The following is a 21,729-nucleotide window of genomic DNA, read 5'->3' as shown; positions in this document are numbered from 1 at the left end:
AAGCATAACAAGTCAGAGTGGTTACCAAAAGAAAAGAAAATATAAGCACACAGTCTAAACTCTTAACCCTATTAGACTAGGCAGCAGCTAGATTAAGCAGCTTTTCTCACCCCACTGCATATGGCAAGTCCTTAATATACAAGCTGGCCCAGGTTTAAGGAACAAATCTCCTGTGTTGGAGTCTTGTCTTCTCAATGTCTTGGTTGCTTGCAGCATAGGTGGGGTAGGAGAATGGCACAGCATGTGTTCACTCTGTTTTATACTCTCAGACCATGTGCTTGTAGAACACAAGTCCAGGCATGTCTGTGGGGCATTGCTGAGTCTCTCCCAGCAAGGCTGAGCAATTCCCCTGATGGGGCCTTATGCAGGTGAGTCATTGCATTGTAGCTCTTGCTGGACAATGGCTGCTGATGGGCTGTTTCACACCCCACCTGGGTGCTGGTTACTTTCCTTGCTTTTGCCTCTGGGGAGCTAATATCTGTCTGATTTCCCCCAATTTACAGCATGTTTTAGTGACAACCATACTACACAATTCTCATAACTTCATATGCATTAATGATATACATATATGGCTAGAGAAATGACTTTCAGCAGATCATAACCTTTCCCCAACATCTTACAAGGCATGCTTATATGTAAGATCATTATTATATGAAAATGAGGAATATGTTCCCCCAAGGTATAGAATGTCACAGAGGGTGTGATCAGAAACAAATAAGGGTTTTACATGTACTGCCTCCACGATGGGCAGTGTCCAAGTCTCTGGCAGTAAATTCAGGAGGAGGGTGTGATATTGCACTCCATATGTTTTATGGAAATATGCTTATGAGTGTAAATATAATGTAACTGGAATATGCTTTATGCAAAAGGCGTCTTGTAAGGTATTACAAAGCTTATAATCTACTGAGTGTGTTCATCCTATTTGTATGAATGTAGCATTCTTGTATCTGAAGCTAGAAATATGAAGTAGTACTCTGAAGTCCTACGGTAACTATGCAAAGTGTAGGTCATTAATGGTGGCTTTAAATCTTGATGGCTCCCATTAACTAGGACAATTGTTAATGGCTCCGTTTACTTATAAGCCTTCCTGTATACATGGGTGACAGCCAGTCAGTAATGAAGTGTCACAGGACATGTGAACATGTCACATGATACTGATTCATCTTAAGCCTAGTGCTTTTCCATTTAGAAGGAAGGGTGGGAACCTAGAGAGACACAAAGGATTCCCGCCTTGTGCCAAAGGTATAAAAGGGTGTGTAACAGAACAAATGGGGCTTCCAGTCATGAGAAATCCCCTAGTTATCACCTGAGCTGGAACTAACAAGAACTGTACCAGGGGACATGATTGGGCCCAGACTAAGAAGAACTGTAGTCTGTGAAAGAAGCTTATTGGAACATCTCTGAGGGTAAGTGTGATTAATGTGCATAAGCCTTGTCAAGTAGTGTCAGGCTAAGTACTGATAGGCCTCAAACTTCCGGAAGTTGTAAGAAGCGAGTACAGTAGAATCCTGCAAGCATAAGCATAATCTATCTAGGAAGCTTTATAGACTAAGAAGGAAACTCTGTAAAGGTTGATACAGGCTTGTGGTTACTATGCTCTGCAACCAGGCACCTCTTTAAGCTGAATCGAGCATTTTTGAGTCTAGCAAATTGACCACTATTAGCCACATAGAGAAGAGATGAGCTGAGCACTGGTGCACAGTTCATTAGTTCAAAACAACCACAGATGCCACCCTGGAATATTTGACCACCTTGATTGGTTGATTTCTTTTGAAGCACAGCCAGCAAATACCGTATCAATAAGATGCAGAGGCGCATGTGTGTGTTGATCTAAAAGAAATCACTCTTTGTCAGGCTCACATACACCCCCTGAACCAAAGGGACTTGCGCTTCACTGACTATTTGTGCCTGGCCAGGACAGGAAATGGTCAACTGAAAGGTAACGTATCTTTGGACGAATGCAGGGTGAGATATAAAACTAAATGGTCTGGTGATGCTCAAGCTGCTTAATCTTAAGTCTGTATTAATATTATAGGTTTAATCAACATATAGTAACTGTATATGTTTTGGCCCTTGCTGGAAACAGGTACAGTGTTGGTAAAGTTAGTAGCTTATAAATCATAGTAGCTTGGCAAGCTGCTGTGCCTGTCTTCAGTATGTACCATCAAGTTATCATAAAAGTCAATAAGAGTTTTTATAATTGATTAGATAAAATTATAAATAGGTTTAAGGTTACTAAAATATAGTTAATCAATGTATTAGTATTGCATATGAACTTGTGTTGGTTGGGGATGATTACAGTACACGTAAAGTCATTAGGCACATTGTCATTAGGCACATTCTGTCTGTGTTGCCTTTATAGTCATGTCATTAAAAACCTTTCTTAAGGAATAATTAGTTGTTAGTTTCTCTTTTGTGGACATTACTCAACCTCATTACATCTGTGTTGGGTGGTGGGAAGTAGTGATCACCCAGATCCCCACTAAGGCTCTAACAGGAGCCCCCCTAGGGCTCTGGTGAGTGCCTCCTCCTTCCATTAATCTCCACAGTAAGTTTCTTAAATGTATTGGGCTTAACCTTGTGTTTCGTTTTATTTTGCTTGGTAACTTACTTTGTTCTGTTATTACTTGAAACCACTTAAATCCTACTTTTTATACTTAATAAAATCATTTTTGTTTATTAATTAACCCAGAGTAAGTGATTAATACCTGGGGGAGCAAACAGCTGTGTATATCTCTCTATCAGTGTTATAGGAGGCGGACAATTTATGAGTTTACCCCTTATAAGCTTTATACAGAGTAAAATGGATTTATTTGTGGTTTGGATCGCATTTGGGAGCTGGGTGTCTGGGTGCTGGAGATAGGTGACTTGCTGAGCAGTTTTTGGTTAAAGTCTGCAGCTTTGGGAGTGTGGACGAGACCTGAGTCTGTGTTGCAGCAGTCTAGCATGTCTGGCTCAGCAAGGCAGGGTTCTGGAGTCCCAAGCTGGCAGTGGAAAACTGGCTCAGAGTTAATTCCAGCATATCAGGTGACCGCCTGAAGGGGCTTTCTGTGACAGAACCCATCACAAGGACAATCCTATGTTTTGCAGGACGGCCTCTTCTGTGTAAGGACCAGTTGGCGAAAGTTAGTCACTGTGCTACCCACTTCTTTTTAAGCACAAATTTACTTAGTCTCTCTTATGCATAGCCAGGGTGTGTGTCAGTGGGATCTAATATACATCACAAAAGGCATCATGTCTGAATTTCATCATAAGACCTCTGGCTTTTTGTGGATCAGAGGAAAGGCAATCCACTTTGCCTTCAGCATGTACATGAAATAGACTAGGGTGGGAAAACTATGGGCTGGATCCATTCCCCTCCACCCTTTTAATTTGGCCCTTGAGCTCCCACTGGGGAGTGGGGTCTGGGGCTTGTCCTGCTCCAGCCAGGGTGCAGAGTCAGGGGCCGTCCATGCAGCTCCCGGAAGCAGCGGCATGGCCTCTCTCCAGTTCCTACACATAGGGGCAGCCAGGGGGCTCCACTCTGCATGCTGCCCCCGTCCGAAGCGCCACCCCTGCAGCTTCCACTGGTCGTTGACATGTTTTTACTTATTATGGTCAGTGCTAAAAAGAAGATACAGGGTAAGTGGGGAGCAAGTCATGAATACTCTTCCACACCTGTTCAAAGACTGAGGGTATAATTTAGCCTGCCAAATCTTTATTAATAATGGTGAAATGCAAAATAAGATTCAGCTTCACAGTGAGTACAGGATGGTTGGAGGGTGTCATAAACAGATGGTTAAAGGTTAATGCCTCTTTTACTGTAAAGGGTTAAAAAGTTCACCTAGCCTAGCTAACACCTGATCAGAGGAACCAATGGGGGAACAAGATGTTTCAAAGGAAGGAGGTAAGTTTTTCCTTTGTTTAGAGTTTCAGTTTCAGCTGGAGTGAAAAAGATCAAGAAACCAGCCTCTTATCAGAGTAGTAAGTTTTAGAAAGGAATAAATAGGTTTATGTTTATTTCTTTGTAACCTGTCTTATGCAAATAGAGGTAGAATCAAATTGGGTATTTGGGTATTATTTTTTTATGTATAACTAAAATTGTGCCCAGGGGAACAGCCTCTGTGTTTGAAATCTGTTGTCTGTGAGAGTAGCTGGTATGCTAATCTCTCCCAGAGGGTTTTCTTTTACCTTTCTTTTCTTTAATTAAAAGCCTTCATTTTAAATACCTGATTGATTTTTCTTTGTTTTTAGATCCAAGGGGACTGGATCTGGACTCACCAGAGATTGATGGGAGAAAGGAGGGGGGATGGTTAATGTCTCCTTGTTTTAAGATCCAAGGGATTGAATCTGGACTCACTAGGGAATTGGTGAAGGAGTCTCTCAAGGCTACCCAGAGAGGGGAAGGTTTGGGGGGGGACAGGGAATGATCCAGACACTGAAGTTCTGGATGGTGGCAGTGGTACCAGATCTAAGCTAGTAATTAAGCTTAGAAGTGTTCATGCATCTGTACCCTAAAGTTCAGAGTGGGGAAGGAACCTTGACAGAGGGCTAGGAGATAGAAAAGAAAAATTTTACTTGTAAATGGAGCATGGAGCCTCTTGGCTTGCCGTGCTCCGGCCGGAGCTCCAGCCGGGAGAGCGGGGCCGCGAGGCTTGCCGCGCTCCGGCCGGAGCTCCAGCAGGGAGAGCGGGGCCGCGGGGCTTGCCGCGCTCCAGCCGGAGCTCCAGCCGGGAGAGCGGGGCTTGCCGCGCTCCGGCCGGAGCTCCAGCCGGGAGAGCGGGGCCGCGGGGCTTGCCGCGCTCCAGCCAGAGCTCCAGCCGGGAGAGCGGGCCGCAGGGCTTGCCGCGCTCCAGCTGGAGCTCCAGCTGGGAGAGCGGGGCTTGCCGCACTCCCGCCAGCGCTTTGGTCAGGGGAGCAGGGTCACGGAAGACCCCGGAGCAGATGGCAGCCGGAGTAAGCAAAAAAAAATGAAAAAGGTGCGAGGCCTGATTCCCAGGAATCGGGCGAATCGGCCTAAAGCTGGCCCTGCGTGCCTGCTTTGCTGGTGCCTTGAGCCAGTCCTGCTCACCTGCAAAAGCTGGTCCAATAAAAGATATCACCTCATCCACCTGGTGTCTCCTGTATCCAGGGCCCAGTGTGGCTCCAGATCCCCTGCCCTGGGCAGCCTGGGGAAGAATCCTAGGCACAGGCCTTCTCTAAGGAACAGAGAAGAGGGGAAGCGCCTAGACCTGTCCGGTTAAATATCGAGGGTTGCCCTCTTGGTCCTAGCTCCACACTTTGCCCAATGGCCGCGCGGCTTTTCCTGACTGGCAGGTGATTGCTCCAATGGGCAGGGGGGCAGGATGAGCCACGGAGCGGGTGTTTTAAAGCTTCCCTCCCAGGTCGGGTGGGCGGGAACCTGTGGGAGTGTGCTGCGTGTGGTAGGCTGCTCGATGTGATTGGCGGACAGGCCAGCCAATGGATTAGAAAGGCGGGCAGGGGAGCTACCTGTTGTCTAGGCGGCCGGAACGAGCTCAGCCAGCTAGAGGGAGCCGCGGAGTGGAGTCAGCAGCGTACGATCTCCAGGCTCGCTGCTGCTGCTATGTTCCAGGGGCCGGAGGCCGGGTCCGCCAAGCCCAGCTCTAGGTACCTGCGGTGGCAGGGCCCTGCCTTCCCCACGACTGGGCGTAGGCAGCGCAGGCTTCTGGCGGCGGGGAGCGGCCCTGGGGAGGCCTCCTGGGCGGGTGTAGGCTGTGGGGTTGCTCCAGGGACGGCGCCCGTACCCCGCTTCCCCTATCTGGCTGTTACCCTCCCCCTGCCGCCAGGGGCGGAGGCAGGACGCCTGGGTTCTGTTCCCCGGGCTCCTGCATGTGACTGTGGGCAGGGCGGGGTGACCTTGTCCCTGCCTGGTCCCAAAGGGCTGCCTGGAGGGGGCGAGGTGAGTGCTCGCTCTCGTGGGAAGGGGCCGGGTGCCTACCCTCTATGGCTGCCTGCAATGCGCTGGCCTGGGCGCGCGGTGGGAGGAGGACGGGAAGCTCCAGTAGTTCAGATTACAGTAGCATCTCGAGGCTGCTATATGGAATGGGGCCCTATTGTGCTGGGCGCTGTAAACACGCGTTCTGTGTGCTGGAGAACGTCCCGTCTCTCGTGTCTGCCCGGATTACCACCAGGCGCTGGGTATGTGAGAGTCGGTGACTAGGAATCCTGACCCCACTCCTTGCTGGAGTCTTTCCATGGAGAATTACGCTGCTGCTCTGCCCCTCGCTGGCTCCTAGGAAGGATTCTAGTCCTGGAAGAAGGGACAGGCTACCTGGTGCCACTTTCCTCAGGGTTACCATCGTTTGGCTTACGGAAGGGGACCGGATCATGCTGTTTGGTACTGTGTATGTCTCTGGAGAGATCCCGTGCGGCAGCAAGCTTTATTTAAGTGGATGTTGAATTTCTTTGTGAGCAAATACCCTTACAATGTGTCTGCACGCCTCCTTCCTTCTCAATGGGGCCACGTGGCTTTGTGATATGATGGAAGGAGACTAGTTTTACTTTTGAATTTGCAGTTCAAGTTTCTTTTAAACTGAAAGGGGTTTCATAATTTCAAAACTTTTATTTTTTTATCTAACTTTCAAAGTCCAAAATAAGCTATAAATTGAATTTGGAAGGGCTGCCATGAAAACTGCACACTCAGTATAACCTCTGAAGAGTTTTCTGTTTCCACTTTCGGCAGCTTGGGAGCTGTTTTCTTCGTAACTCATAGGCTGTATGGCATGGAGTCTGGACTGTAGAGAAGAGCCCTTCTAATAGGAAGCCATGAAGCTGTGGTTGCAGAAACAATCTGTATTGTGGCAGTGTTTACACTGCATTTGGAAGGCAAAATCTTCTTCAGCTGTTGATATAGTAACACAAACACTTATTTGAGTGGATCTTCAAATAAGGCAGGCATCTGATTTGCTAATGCTGCAGTGCATCATGTATTGGATCTATGCCCTGTTGCTGTATTGTGGTCTCTGGGTCTGATGGTTCCTGTATCCATGAACAAATGGTGCTTTTAAAAGAATTCACATCACTAGTCATATGGAACTTCCCCCAACACTTATTCTAGTCAGCATGCTGACAATTTATTAATGGATAATACAGATACCCTTTGCAGTTGTCATGTTTAGGGGCCTGTTTTATTTGTGTGCCTAATTCAAAATCAATCATCAACATCTGGAAGCATGGCAAAATAAATCCTCTTTAACACAGACTCTGTTAGACAGCAAGCCTCTAAAAGGAGGTAAAAACTATTCTTTGCATAGTGTGATTTTTTTAGTAATTTCATGCAGTGAGGCACACTGAACACCATTATAAAACTTTTCTTATTAAAGCTGCTGTCTGAGTAACTTTCCAGGCAAGAAACCTACTTCAGAGATGGTTCTTCACCATCACCCATATGGCTATAGCAATTGACACATTGTTAAATCACCTTTAAAGTAATAGAGCCAAAAGAGTATCCAAATGACAGATTTATCATTTTAAAAGCAGTTATGGCAAAGAATTACTTAGTACCTTTTTTACCATACATTTTGAATCATCATTCCTGGTTGGCTTTTGGTGCTGCAGTAATAGTAGTTCTGTGCTGCTCTGTCTTATGCATCTTTAGCAAAACTGTGTGTGCCAACTTCAGTTTCCTTTAGAACTAATTTATTTTTTGCTTTGTACATTACTTGTCTTCTCTTCACCTGGCAGCTAAAGTCTTGCTCTGACTGGTGTGTATTGATTTGGAACACAAAGATGCCGCTTCTAAATCAATAATGGCAGAGCAGAAGAACTAGCTGTTGTGGGAGCTGAAGTGGCAACAAGATACTGTCCTTACCACATCACATCTTTCAGATGTTCAAACTTCAAATGTACTAATGTTTCAGACAACTTCCTAAATCCTAGAAGAAGTGTAAAAACTAACGTGCCATGCTTTGTCCCCTCCCTGACTTACTTGGAAAAAACAAAGTGTATAAAGGATTTTAAATGAGTACAGCAGTACAAAGAGTTTAACTTCGTTCCTCTAGATGACTTGTCACACTATCAGCCAGTAGACCAGCTCCAGCCTATTTCCAGTATTGATACCTATAACAGATTCAGGTTCTGTAGAAAGTGAGTTTACACTTTTTAAAAAGCCTCTGTCCTTTATGGCTGCAAAGAAAACAGTCCAAATGGAAATAGTTTGTAGCATTTTCTTAACCTGAAACAGTTCTAAGAATCATAAAATGGACTTGTTGCATTTCTCTGAAGCAGGTGGTTCTTGTTATTGGAGACTAGGCTAGATGGGTCACTGGAGTGATCCAGTGCAGCAGTTCCTATCTTCCTGTTAATCTCTGGGAGCTTGAACATCTGTATTTGTTTGTTAGATATAGATGAGGTATGGGGAGACCAGCAAGGTGCAGGGGCTACACAATTGAAAAGAGCCTTTCTATTCTCTCAAGTGCAAAGACTTCTGGCTGCAATGAGGGAATGGGTCTTCATTACTTCTCCCCTAGCTTCCTGGCTCTTGAATCAGGAAGATGGGTAGAAGTCCTTGCTATACTGCCCTCCCACACAATTTAATCTCCCCTCCACCCCCAATGAGTAAGTAACTTAGGGCTTGTCTACACCATGCAGTTTTTAGCAACAAGGCTGTGTTGAGACAGCCTTGTTGCTAAAAGTCAACATGTGCCAACAAAACATGTGCCAACAGTCCCATGAGCAGCATTAACTTTGTCCTCAGGAGAGTGCTCCTGCCAATAAAGCCATGTTCATGCTGCCACTTGCGTCAGCAAAACTTCTGTCTGTCTTGGGGGGGCTTTTTGAAATATGCATGAAAGACAAAGGTTTTGTTTACAACTTCACAGTGTAGACATACCCTAAAATGCCTGCCTCAGTCTTAACAAAACTATGTCCACAGAGCTCTGACTAGCTGCTGTGAAAACGATCTCTCTGAAAATTTTGCCACTTGGTTTACATGACGACATGTAAATTGACAGCTTCATGTATCTGAAGCTGTCTGATCTCTGAAGACGTTTAAACCAGTGTTGGGCTTTGCTTCATGTTTTTAAAAGTTCTTCGCAATTAAAAAGTCTAGAAACTCTTTTTTTTCTCGATACAAGAACTGCCAAAATTGATGCCTTAGGTCCCATGCTCACTAGGGAAACATCAAAGTGAGGGGGATTTCTTCCACAAGTGCTGTAAAGGAGTGTTAACTGTTAAATCTGATTATTATATTTCGATAACTTGGGTATGAATTCATGGGAGCAGCTACCACAGTTGTGTATATAAATTGAGCAGATGCATGCACATAAACAGAAATGTTCCTAAAAATGCTCTGCATCATTTCTCCCATCTATTGAATGCAGTAACTTTTTGTAAATAGCTTTTTATTTATTACATAATGGTTATATTCTGCCCTCTAGTGTTGTGCAAACATCCCATTTTTATCCTTGGGAAATCTGCTCTGGAGCAAGGGTAGTTAGCACATGCAGTGTGTCCTGATGCATTCCATTCCCAGTTCCAGCTGTGGAACACCACTTGTCATAAATAATGCACAAAATATAGGTTCTAACGTAAACGTTTTCTAGACCTCTTTGTTATTAAGTAAATATTGAAGAGGTGATCTAAGTATAACAGGTGCATTGGCTTCTGCCTAAATCAGCAGAGAGTCTGAACAATATCTTTGAGGGGTGTATACTGAAGACTAATAGTGAGAACTCATCACTGCTGGTTAATATTAGCAAAAATGGCATTATTCCACCATCCCAAACAGCCTCTCTGTGCAACTAGCAACTTCCAGTTTTGCTCCTGTTAATGAATAACTGCATCAAAAGCTATCAAGACGAAAATCATTGTCATATTGATAGCTGAAAATGGGAGGACCGCATAAGATTGAATTTAATCTCAAAATAGCAAAGGGGTTAATATATTGACTATTAATCTGATATTTAATTCATTAAAAGCCAAAAGCTTAAAATGAAGCTGTTGCAGAATTTCCAGTCAGCCACAGAATCAGGAAATCTTGCCACAGACCCTCAGTTCGTTTCCCATGTAATAGGGTGTTGGAATCCATGGTCCCATTTGGGAGTATACTTAAACTGACCCTCTTAATACAATGAGGGTTTATACCCTTGCTCTGGGGATTGACCTTCCCTCATACTCCTGCAAATGTGCATTCTAATAAGAATTCTAACAGCAGGAATTTCTTCTAAGTCAATGTATAGCTTCTAAATTAAGCTATGCATTTCTTTTTCCTGTATATCTTTGGCAGTATTCTTAGGCCATGTCTACATCTAAAATTTTGCAGCGCTGGTTGTTACAGCTGTATTAGTACAGCTGTATAGGGCCAGCGCTGCAGAGTGGCCACACTTACAGCAACCAGCGCTGCAAGTGGTGTTAGATGTGGCCACACTGCAGCGCTGTTGGGCGGCTTCAAGGGGGGTTCCGGGACGAGAGAGCAAACCGGGAAAGGAAACCAGCTTCGCCGCGGTTTGCTCTCTCGGTCCCGGAGCCACCCAGCAAACCGCAGGGAAGGAGACCTGCATTCTCGGGGTTCCGGGACCGAGAGAGCAAACCGGGAACGCCGCGGTTTGCTCTCTCGGTCCCGGAGCCACCCAGCAAACCGCAGGGAAGGAGACCTGCTTGCTCGGGGTTCCGGGACCGAGAGAGCAAACCGGGAACGCCGCGGTTTGCTCTCTCGGTCCCGGAGCCAGCCAGCAAACCGCAGGGAAGGAGACCTGCTTGCTCGGGGTTCCGGGACCGAGAGAGCAAACCGCGGCGAAGCTGGTTTCCTTTCCCGGTTTGCTCTCTCGGTCCCGGAACCCCGAGCAAGCAGGTCTCCTTCCCTGCGGTTTGCTGGGTGGCTCCGGGACCGAGAGAGCAAACCGCGGCGTTCCCGGTTTGCTCTCTCGGTCCCGGAACCCCGAGCAAGCAGGTCTCCTTCCCTGCGGTTTGCTGGGTGGCTCCGGGAACGCGAGAGCAAACCGCGGCGAAGCTGGTTTCCTTTCCCGGTTTGCTCTCTCGGTCCCGGAACCCCGAGCAAGCAGGTCTCCTTCCCTGCGGTTTGCTGGGTGGCTCCGGGACCGAGAGAGCAAACCGCGGCGTTCCCGGTTTGCTCTCTCGGTCCCGGAACCCCGAGCAAGCAGGTCTCCTTCCCTGCGGTTTGCTGGGTGGCTCCGGGACCGAGAGAGCAAACCGGGAAAGGAAACCAGCTTGATTACCAGAGGCTTCCTCCTTCCACGGAGGTCAAGAAAAGCACTGGTAACTGTCTACATTGGATTACCAGCGCTGGATCACCAGCGCTGGATCCTCTACACCCGAGACAAAACGGGAGTACGGCCAGCGCTGCAAACAGGGAGTTGCAGCGCTGGTGGTGCCCTGCAGATGTGTACACCTTCAAAGTTGCAGCGCTGTAACTCCCTCACCAGCGCTGCAACTTTCTGATGTAGACAAGCCCTTAGACTTCTCCCTTTCTATTCCTCATCCTCTGGCCATACATAAAAGTGCTATCTATAGTTCTTAAGAGAACAAGACCACAAAAAGTAAATCATTCAACTGGCTCCATTAGTGTCTTGGTATGTCCCCATTTGCTCTTCTTTACAGACATTCCTCCCCAGCTCCTGTGTTATGGCTTGAGGTCATTTGAGTGACCAAAAACCATAAGTTGGCTTTGTGTAAATACAGCCTTTAGATAAAGTTGACTCTTTCTAAAATGGGTTTTCTTATGTATGTTTTGATAGCAATTTAGTTCTTTTTAAAATAGCTAGAAAAATATAGCTCACTCAGCTGGAGAACTGATTAGCTTAGCATTGTGACAAATTCAACCTTAAACTCGAACCTGATACATCATGAGCAAAAGGCCTTACCTGTTGTGTTTGAGTCTGTAGCTAAAAATCTCAGCAAATGGAAGGGGTTCAGTAAAGTGGTGTTCACAGTGAGACTAGGAAGTGTAAAAAAAATTTAATGAAACCGGTGAAAGCAAAATGCAACAAAGGCTTGTTTTGTCGGAAGAAACTGCTCTGAACACAAAAGGGGAACTTTCTGCCGCCCTCCCCCACCCGCCCCTTGTGACAGATTGGAACTACTTCCCTTTTTAGGAGATCTGAAATGCTGCCATTTATTTTGTTTAACTGAAATCAAGCTTCATAGAAACAGGGATACCTGGCAGCAGGCTACAAGATGCTGCACTGAATATAGACTGGGTACCTGCTGCTTGAGTTAGGTGTTGCTTTTATCATGCACAGCACAGAAACAGGCTCTTTCACGTCGTCGTTTGTGTCTGTAGTATTGGAATCTGACAGTATTGTCTCATCCACATGAAGGAGATGTATTGCTCTAAAGTTATTTAGCAGAGATAGAATGAGGTGCTTAGAGTAGAATGAGGTGCTTAGAGTGGAATGAGGTGCTTGCAGTTACTCTGAATTCTGAGTGTTTTAAAAAACAAACAAAAAAAATACTTAATTTAGGCTGTGAACCAGATGATGGTGTTTGTTCCAAGATCTAGAGGCATTTAGTGGTAAAGGGGAAAACTGCATCATATGGAGAAATGTCCCTAAGGTTAGTCGTAACCGCCATAGATTCTTGTCCTTTTCCCACAATTCCTAACTAAAGCATACTGTGTAACAGGCTTACTTTTCCTTTCTGCTGCTCTGGGTTCCATCACATTGCTGATGCGACTCCTTTCTTGTACAAGATAAATTTGCTACTCAGACATAGGAGGTAAAGGCAGCTGACCTAGGCATTGATAAAGCTACAGACCTACTACTCCAAGGGCAAGCCTTAGCTGTTGGAACTTGTTGCTAGGCTTCACTAATCTGATTCTACTATAACCACCTCTCCATGCACTCATTCCTGTCTCCCTTGCTGAAGTCTTATTATAGCTGCATTCTGTTTGCTGAAAGCTTGGCTTATATTACATTTGTCCACTGTAAACCCTAGAATGGTTAATGAAGTCTGATCTTTGGTGATAGGATCACAAGTTTTCTAGTTTAAGAAGTTTTTACACGTCCTAGGGCTGAAATGCTTGCTCTTTTTTCCAATTTTAAAGTGAAATTGTAGCAGAAAAACAGGCATAAAGATACCAAAAGAACTCTGGCAAAAAGTCTGATACAGTTTGAAGATTAACTTTATGAAATTTTTGTTGTTTCAGACTTCCTTTTAGTCTCTTACTGCTTCTGGAGCATCACAAATAACCAGTACCTGCTCTGTAGACTAGAGGTCTCAAACTCAAATGACTTCGAGGGCCACATGAAGACTAGTACATCTTCCCCCACTTCCAATCTGCTGCCCTCAGCCCTGCCCCCACTCCACCCCTTCCATGAGGCCCCGCCCCTGCCCCTCCTCTTCCAACCCCTTCCCTGAAATCCCCACCCCAACTCCACCCCTCCCTGCCCCCAGGGGGTACAGGAGGGATGAGGGGTGTGGCAGGGGGTCAGGGTGCAGGAGGGGTGTGGCAGGGGGCTCAGGGCAGGGAGTTGGGGTGCAGGAGGAGTTAGGGGTGTGGCAGGGGGCTGGGGTGCAGGAGGGGTGTGGCGGGGGTATGGGCAGGGGATTGGGGTTCAGGAAGGGTGCAGCAGGGAAGGGAAGGGGGTTGGGGTACAGGGTGCAATAGGGGCCAGAGCAGCTCTAGGTAAATGTGGGGGAGGGCGGGGGAGCACAGAAAATAACCTCGTGGGCCGCCTGTTTGAGACCCCTGCTGTAGATGGTTTTGGTCAACTGAAAAAAGATGTGTGGGACAAAAAGTTTTATACCTGGCTCTTTTTTTTAAAAAAAATTAGTTTGACAAAGTCTCAATTTAACTTGAAAATTTGTGCTTAGTGCCATTTTAGTTTAATTATAAACTTTATGCTATTTCAGCCACTGATTTCAGTGTCCCTGTGGATAGATGGCTTATCTAAATTTTACAAACTGCTGTACGCAAAGAATAAAGTATTAAAAGTATCTTTATTCAGAACAGTGGGTTATGTTGAGTGCTCAGCATATTGAAAAACAGGTTAGTTTGTTTAGGTACCTAATATATGGACTGCCTGAAGTTAGATTCTTAAAAGTCTTGGCTTGGGTCGTCTCCTTTTGAACCGCTTCATCCAGAAGATGTCTGGTGCCATTCCAAACCCAATTTCAGCTTTCTTGATTTGTGAATCCTCAATATATCAAAAGGTGGTGTGTGCTGCAGATAGAGCAAAACTTATTACCTTAGTGTTCTGAGGTTTCTGGTCGCTTTCTAGCAGAGGAGGCTAACAAGGCCCTGAACCTAATCTCTTGGCATAGATAAGCATTTCAAGGCCCTGAGAACACTTAAATTGTAAGCACTTTGAGACAGGGCCCATCTTTGTTCTGTTTATACAGCACCTAGCACAATAGGTTCTTGGCCCATGACTGGGGCTTCTAAGTGTTAAAGGAATTCAGGTATTAAATACACAGTCATGTTGATCTCAAATAAGTGTGTGTAAATGTGTATAGGATCAGAGCTGAAGATTTCTCTTTAAAGAAGAAACCTTGTGTAAAATCTGAAATTCTAACAATGAGGAAACTCTTGCCTCTCTCACAGTGATTGTATTAGTCATCCGGTTTCTAATTTTAAGACTACAACATTAGAAGAGAGGGGAAAAGTAGCAGCAGCTAACCATTTGTTTAAATTAGACTTCACTTAAACCATTTTAGCCATCCTGGAGACATCAAAGCATCCATGTATAGCTAAACAAAGTTCAGAAGTAGGACATTAGCCTCTAATTAAACACTGCAGATTATATAAAGAAATAACAAGTTAATTCATATCAAAAGTCAGAACATACAAAGTGTAGAGGACAATTTCCTTGTGCAGATGCTGGAGAAACCAACTAGGATCAGAGCTCTTCTTGACCTGCTGCTCACAAACAGGGAAGAATTAGTAGGGAAAGCAAAAGTGGATTGGGAACCTGGGAGGCAGTGACCATGGGATGGTTGAGTTTAGGATCCTGAAACAAAGAAAACAGGAGAGCAGCAGAATAGGGACCCTGGATTTCAGAAAAGCAGACTTTGACTCCCTCAGGGAACTAATGGGCAGGATCCCCTGGGGGAACAACATGACGGGGAAGGGAGTCCAGGAGAGCTGGCTGTATTTTAAAGAATCCTTATTAAAGTTGCAGGAACAAACCATCCTCACGTGTAGAAAGAATAGTTTAATGCGACAAGCAACCAGTTTGGCTTAACAGTGAGATCCTTGCTGATCTTAAACACAAAAAAGAAGCTTACAAGAAGCGTAAGATTGGGGACCAGGGAAGAGTATAAAAATATAGCTCAGGCATGCAGGAGTGAAATCAGGAAGGCCAAATGACACTTGGAGTCGCAGCTAGCAAGGGATGTCAACAGTAACAAGAAGGGTTTCTTCAGGTATGTTAGCAACAAGAAGGCGGTCAAGGAAAGTGTGGGGCCACTTACTGAATGGGGGAGGCAACCTAGTGACAGAGGATGTGGAAAAAGCTGAAGTACTCAAAGCTTTTTTTGCCTCTGTCTTCACGAACAAGGTCAGCCCCCAGACTACTGTACTGGGCAGCACAGTATGGGGAGGAGGTGAGCAACCCTGTGTGGAGAAAGCAGTGGTTCAGGGCTATTTAGAAAAACTGGACGAGCACAGGTCCATGGGGATAGATGCGCTGCATCCGACGTGCTAAAGGAGTTGATGGATGTGATTGCAGAGCCATTGGCCGTTATCTTTGAAAATCCATGGCAATCTGGGGAAGTTCCTGGATGGCTGGAAAAAGGGAAGGAGGAGGATCTGGGAAACTACAGGCCAGTCAGCCTCATCTCAGTCCCTGGAAAAATCATGGAGCAGGTCCTCAGGGAATCCGTTTTGAAGCACGTAGAGGAGAAGAAAGTGGTCAGGAACAGTCAGCATGAATTCACCAAGGCAAGTCATGCCTGACTAACCTAACTGCCTTCGATGATGAGATAACTGGCTATGTGGATGAGGGAAAAGGAGTGGACGTGTTATTCCTTGACTTTAGCAAAGCTTTTGATACAGTCTCCCACAGTATTCTTGCCAGCAAGTTAAAGTATGGGCTGGATGAATGGTCTGTAAGGTAAATAAAAGCTGGCTAGATCATTGGGTTCAACGGGTAATGATCAATGGCTCCATGTCTAGTTGGCAGCCAGTATCAAGTGGAGTGCCCTAAGGGTCAGTTCTGGGGCTGGTTTTGTTCAATATCTTCATTAATGATTTGGAGGATGGCATGGATTGCACCCTCAGCAAGTTTGCAGATGACAGTAAACTGAGAGGAGTGGTAGATATGCTGGAGGGTAGGGATAGGATACAGAGGAACCTAGACAAATTAGAGGATCGGGCCAAAAGAAATCTGAGGTTCAACAAGGACAAGTGCAGAGTCCTGCACTTAGGACAGAAGAATCCCATCCACTGCTACAGACTAGAGACAGAATGGCTAGGCAACAGTTCTACCGAAAAGGACCTAGGAGTTACAGTGGACTAGAAGCTTGATATGAGACTTATTGCCAAGAAGGCTAACTGCATATTGGGCTGTATAAGTAGGCGCATTGCCAGCAGATCTAAGGATGTGATCATTCCCCTCTGTTTGGCATTGGTGAGGCCTCATTTTGGAGTACTGTGTCCAGCTTTGGGCCCCACACTACAAGAAGGATGTGGAAACATTGGAAAGAGTCCATCGGAGGGCAACAAAAATCATCAGGGGGCTGGAGTACATGACTTCTGAGGAGTGGCTGAGGGAACTGGTATTGCTTAGTCTGCAGAAGGGAAGTATGAGGGGGGGATTTGATAGCTGCTTTCAACTACCTGAAAGGGGGTTCCAAAGAGGGATGGATCTAGACTTCTCAGTGCTAGCAGATGACAGAACAAGGAGTAATCATCTCAACTTGCAGTGGAGGAGGTTTAGATTGGATATTAGGAAACATTTTTTTCACTAGGAGGATGGTGAAGCATTGGAATGGATTACCTAGGGAGGTGGTGGAATCTCCCTCAAAGGTTTTTTTAGGCCTGGCTTGACAAAGCCCTGTCTTGGATGTTTTAGTTGGGGATTGGTCCTGTTTTGAGCAGGGGTTTGGACTAGATAACCTCCTGAGGTCCTTTCCAACCCTGATATTCTAAGATTCTTGTTCTGTCATCTGCCACCACTGAGAACAGCTGAGCTCCATCTTTGGAGCCTCCCTTCTGGTAGTTGATAGCTGCTATCAAATTCCCCCTCACTCTTCTCTTCTTCAGACTAAACAAGCCCAGTTCCCTCAGCTGCCTCTTGTAAGTCATGTGCCCCAGCCCCCTGATCATTTTCATTGCCCTCTGCTGGACTCCCTCCAATTTGTCCACATCCTTTCTGTAGTGGGGGGCCCCAAAACTGGATGCAATATTCCAGATGTGGCCTCACCAGAATAGAGAGGGAATAATCACTTCACTTGATCTGCTGACAGTGCTCTTACTAATGCAGGAATGGTGGTACGGCCACATCTTGAATATTGCGTACAGATGTGGTCTCCATCTCAAGGATATATTGGCATTAGAAAAAGTTTTTAGAAAAGGGCAACTGAAATGATTATGGATTTGGAACGGGTCCCATATGAGGAGAGATTAAAGAGGCTAAGACTTTTCAGCTTGGAAAGGAGACTAAGGGGGGATATGATAGAGGTATAAAGAATTATGAGTGGTGTGGAGAAAGTGAATAAGAAAATTATTTACTTGTTCCCATAATATAAGAACTAGGGGCCACCAAATGAAATAAATGGGCAGCATGTTTAAAACTAATAAAAGGAAGTTCTTCACACAGTGCACAGTCAACCTGTGGAACTCCTTGCCTGAGGAGGTTGTGAAGGCTAGGACTATAGCAGGGTTTAAAAGAGAATTAGATAAATTCATGGAAGTTAAGTCCATTAATGGCTATTAGCCAGGTTGGGTAATGAATGGTGTTCCTAGCCTCTGTTTGTCAGAGGGTGGAGATAGATGGTTGGAGAGAGATCACTTGATCATTACCTGTTAGGTGCCCCAGAGAGAGTTAACCTGGCATTGGCCACTGTCGGTAGACAGGATACTGGGCTGGATGGACCTTTGGTCTGACCCAGTATGGTTGTTCTTATGCTTGCTAGAAATTGACCCAATAAACATCGCATTGTATGTACTTTGGACTTCTGGTCTTTTGCTGTTGGCTGTCTGTGTGACAAGAACCAGGGAAGTGGGAGGGTGAAGGGAAAGCCCTCTAACGTAGGGCTGACTCTAATCTTGCTTTAGCAAATATGTCTTCCTTCACTTGCTTACTATCTCTAAGTTTGCTTTGCTCAAGTGGAAACTACAGATAAATCTACTTTAATAAAAGAAAATGTCAAGCTACAGGAAATGTTGCTGTGTATTAACATGAGGGTTATGTCCAAGTTCTGGAATGTAACCCTTCAGGCTGGAATTATTACAATAGTATGAGGTCACAACGGGATTATATTCAGGCATATTCTGGTCAGAACTAATATCTGTGTCAGACTAATTACTTGAATAACATCCTGAATATTTTATGTTCTGGAAGAGGCAGATATGGCATCCCACTACTGCTCAATGTTGACTTACAAATGTTTGTCAAGGACCAACCAGACAAGTATGTGAATTTTAATGATAGACCTGCACAGAGTATTTCTAACTCTGTCTGCTAATTCTAAATTATGTAGTATAAAAATTTGAGCACTTTAACCAAATCTAATCTTAACTTTGGGAATGGGGAGGAATGTGGAAAACATGCTGAATGCAGTAGACTTCAAATAAATTGGCATCTGTCAGTAACTGTTAATGTTCTGCAACAGAGTACTGAAACCCCCTGGAGGAGGCTCTAGTAATCTGTTTGGGAACACAGAAGAAGTTTCCTCTTCCAGCAGACCACACAGAATGGCATCTAGGATCTTTGGAGCAGCTGAGGAACCTCAGAACTTTCCAAAAAGAACATACCCTCCAGGTGAGAACACTAGTTTCCTCAGGGAAACCACTGAGGAGAAGTAGTATAGCTGATTCTGGGTTGGAAGATACATTTGGTGGTTGTACAATGTTCATGTTCCAGCTCAGTATCCTAGAGCAATGTAGCAGGTAAACAGCAATTTTTGCTGTCCCTGTAAACTATACACTGCTGCTAGCTGACTGAGCTTGTGCACTAAACTCAATCAGGGAGCATTTAATCATGAGTGCTGAGTTTAGCTCTAAACTGAACTTGTGCTGTAAAATGGAGTACTTTTTTTCTCCTGATGAGCCATCAGGCTGACCTTATTAACTATAAGGATTGGGGAAATCATTAATCTACCCACTAGGCTTAAAGGACTTAAAACATTGAACAAAGCTGATGTGGGATAAGAGTTTTGGTAGCCTTTTTTCTGCCTGTAGGCAGCAATGAGACTACTTGGCCCACTTATAAGAACCTTGGAGTAACCGTTTTTAAGCTTGAAATAGAACTTTGTATAATTGCACTGTGTAAACATACATGAGGGTGATTTTTCTGCTTGCATATTTAGTGTGAGCTTTCCTTACATGGATAGTTGTGGTGATAAGCTTGCCAGCAGTGAAATATGGGGCATTAGGTAAATAATTACCATTAGTCCAATATGGCAGCTATTAACTGCTGATGAAAACTTACTGTTTGTTCAATTTGGTGCAGTAATTTCACTTCAAAGCATGAATTAGAATGGCATGTAAAGTTAGATTGCTACATTGGACTTTATAGACGTTCTTGGTTTAAAAAAAAGTATTTTTTTTTTTACTAAAACCATAGGCAACTTTGTAGCCCTGTCTGTTTGCAGCCATTGAGATGTAAGTGCTCAAGACTATACAGTAACTACTGTATGATTTCTAAGTCTGTGTCTGCACTGGCAGAACTCAGGCCTTTAGTTTTCTGGCCTAAACTATAGCATAGGTATGATACCACCAGGTTGCCCAATCCTAGTAGAGAATTGGAGAACTTTCCTAATGTAGCCACCATATAGTGTCGGGGTGGGGAGGAGGCAGATGAAGGAGAGACTTGGAGGATCCATTCCAGAGACTTTTCCAGCTGAAATGGTGACATACACAAAGAAACTACTTTACTTTAGCTCTAACAGATGTGTCACCAGGATTCAGAAGTCTTTTTTTAAAATATTTTCAGGATATTGTAGTAAGCAAAATTCTAGGATTTCTGGACAGATTGTTACTGATGCCGAAAACCTCAAACTTGGATATTTAACTTTTTTTTTTTTTTTTTTTTTTTTTTTTCAAATCACATCTTAGTTAACGTTATAAAGTTTTATAAAGGAAGAATAGAAAACAGTTAAAACCCTTTTCCAAGTAACTGTTGGTTATCTTGCAGGGGGGAAAGGAAGTGGTATCTTTGAGGATCCTAGCCCTGTCCAGTCTCGTCAACGCATGAATCCGCCTGGTGGGAAGACAAGTGATATCTTTGGATCTCCCGTACCGGCCAGCCCTGTTCGAGCACACCCAAACAAACCCAAGGTATTTGTACTGCTGTGGCTGTGAAAATGGTTAGAAAAAGTTGCTAACAGGGCTTGCTATAATCTGGTAGAGTTAATGTTCTGAACAAGGCTCCTATGTACTATGTGGCATGTTAGTCCTACATTATGCCTCAGGAAACCCAATGTTAGTCAGCACTGCCTCCACAACCCTCTTCTAGTCAAGGATCTCCTGTTACTTTTTGATAGTAAACTCATTTATACTGCATCACTTCTCAGTTTGTTGCAGATTTTTGTATGTAAAAATATACAGTTGCACTGTGGAGGTATGAGAGGGAAGCCAAAAGCTTTTTACAGTTAGAAGCACCAGTTCTCCTGTATCCATCACCTAGATAAGATGTAGGAGGCTGTCTTCTGACAACCAGGAGGCATTTCAGGCCTTTGTAACTGGAAGGAGATGAATCTCCTTGCTGCTGTGTGGTGTGGTGTGGTGTGTGTTTTTTGTTTTTGTTTTTGTTTTTGTTTTAATGGTGGTGCTCACTTCAAATTTGGGAGGTGCTGAGTTCCTTACTATTCGCCTTCACAAGGCTTTACGTAAACTAGCTGCTTTCTGCATCCCATCTCAGTATACACAACAACATTAGTTTGACTTTCTGCTAAAATGGGTCAGCAACCTTTCAGAAGTAGTGTGCTGAGTCTTCATTTATTCACTGTAATTTAAGGTTTCGTGTGGTGGTAATACATTTTAATGTTTTTAGATGGTCTCTTTCTATAAGTCTATAATGCATACAAAAATAGTTTAGTTATGTAAAGTAAACAAGGTTTTTAAAATTTTTAAGAAACTTAATTTAAAATTTAAATTAAAATGCAGAGCCCCCTGCCCCCCCAGACCAGACCAGACCCGGCCAGTGAGAGTGCCACTGAATATTAGCTCATCTTCCGCCTTTGACACACACGCCATAGGTTGCCTACCCCTGTGCTAACATAGTTAGCAAGAAAAATAGCTAATTTTAATGTCAGCCTTACCCTCCATTAAGCTATAGTCCCAACATCCCCTTATTTCGGTATCTGCAGATTCAAGCACATGTCAGAATATCAGTTTTATATTTTCGTTTTTGAGGTTCTCAACAATGGTTAGAGACCTGTTTTTGTGTACAGAAGCTTAACTTTTGGTGCACAGTTGTGGCAGTCGTAGGACTACTATGTGGCAATTTACTTGGCTGCATAATCACATTAGACATGAGCAAACATTCTTCTGGGGAAAACAAGAATGTAAATATTTGCTATTTATGTACCATGTAGATTGGCTCCTGCATCTTGGCTGGTTAACTCTTTCCTTAAGTCGAAACTGCACCACTGAGTGAGTCAGCCATC

The 21,729-nt window shown here is 44.5% G+C and overlaps 1 protein-coding gene across 2 annotated transcripts in view; it reads left to right on the top strand.

The window, feature by feature from the left end:
- Nucleotides 1–5,481: 5,481 nt before the first annotated feature.
- JPT2 (Jupiter microtubule associated homolog 2) overlaps nt 5,482–21,729 on the top strand; it is a 30,163-nt gene continuing 13,915 nt past the window's right edge. Inside the window, exons 1-3 of one of the 2 annotated variants that reach the window (XM_030545594.1) lie at nt 5,482–5,607; nt 18,733–18,881; nt 20,256–20,398. In XM_030545594.1, the coding sequence (XP_030401454.1) occupies nt 5,564–5,607; nt 18,733–18,881; nt 20,256–20,398 (336 nt within the window). In that variant the 5' untranslated portion in view covers nt 5,482–5,563. Of the gene's footprint in view, nt 5,608–5,762; nt 5,900–18,732; nt 18,882–20,255; nt 20,399–21,729 lie in introns of those variants that run through there. The other variant, XM_030545595.1, reaches the window with a different exon arrangement.

The sequence above is a fragment of the Gopherus evgoodei genome, unplaced genomic scaffold (genome assembly GCF_007399415.2).
Source record: "Gopherus evgoodei ecotype Sinaloan lineage unplaced genomic scaffold, rGopEvg1_v1.p scaffold_38_arrow_ctg1, whole genome shotgun sequence".
Taxonomy (NCBI): Eukaryota; Metazoa; Chordata; order Testudines; family Testudinidae; genus Gopherus; species Gopherus evgoodei.
This window is presented reverse-complemented; position numbering and strand designations above follow the sequence as displayed.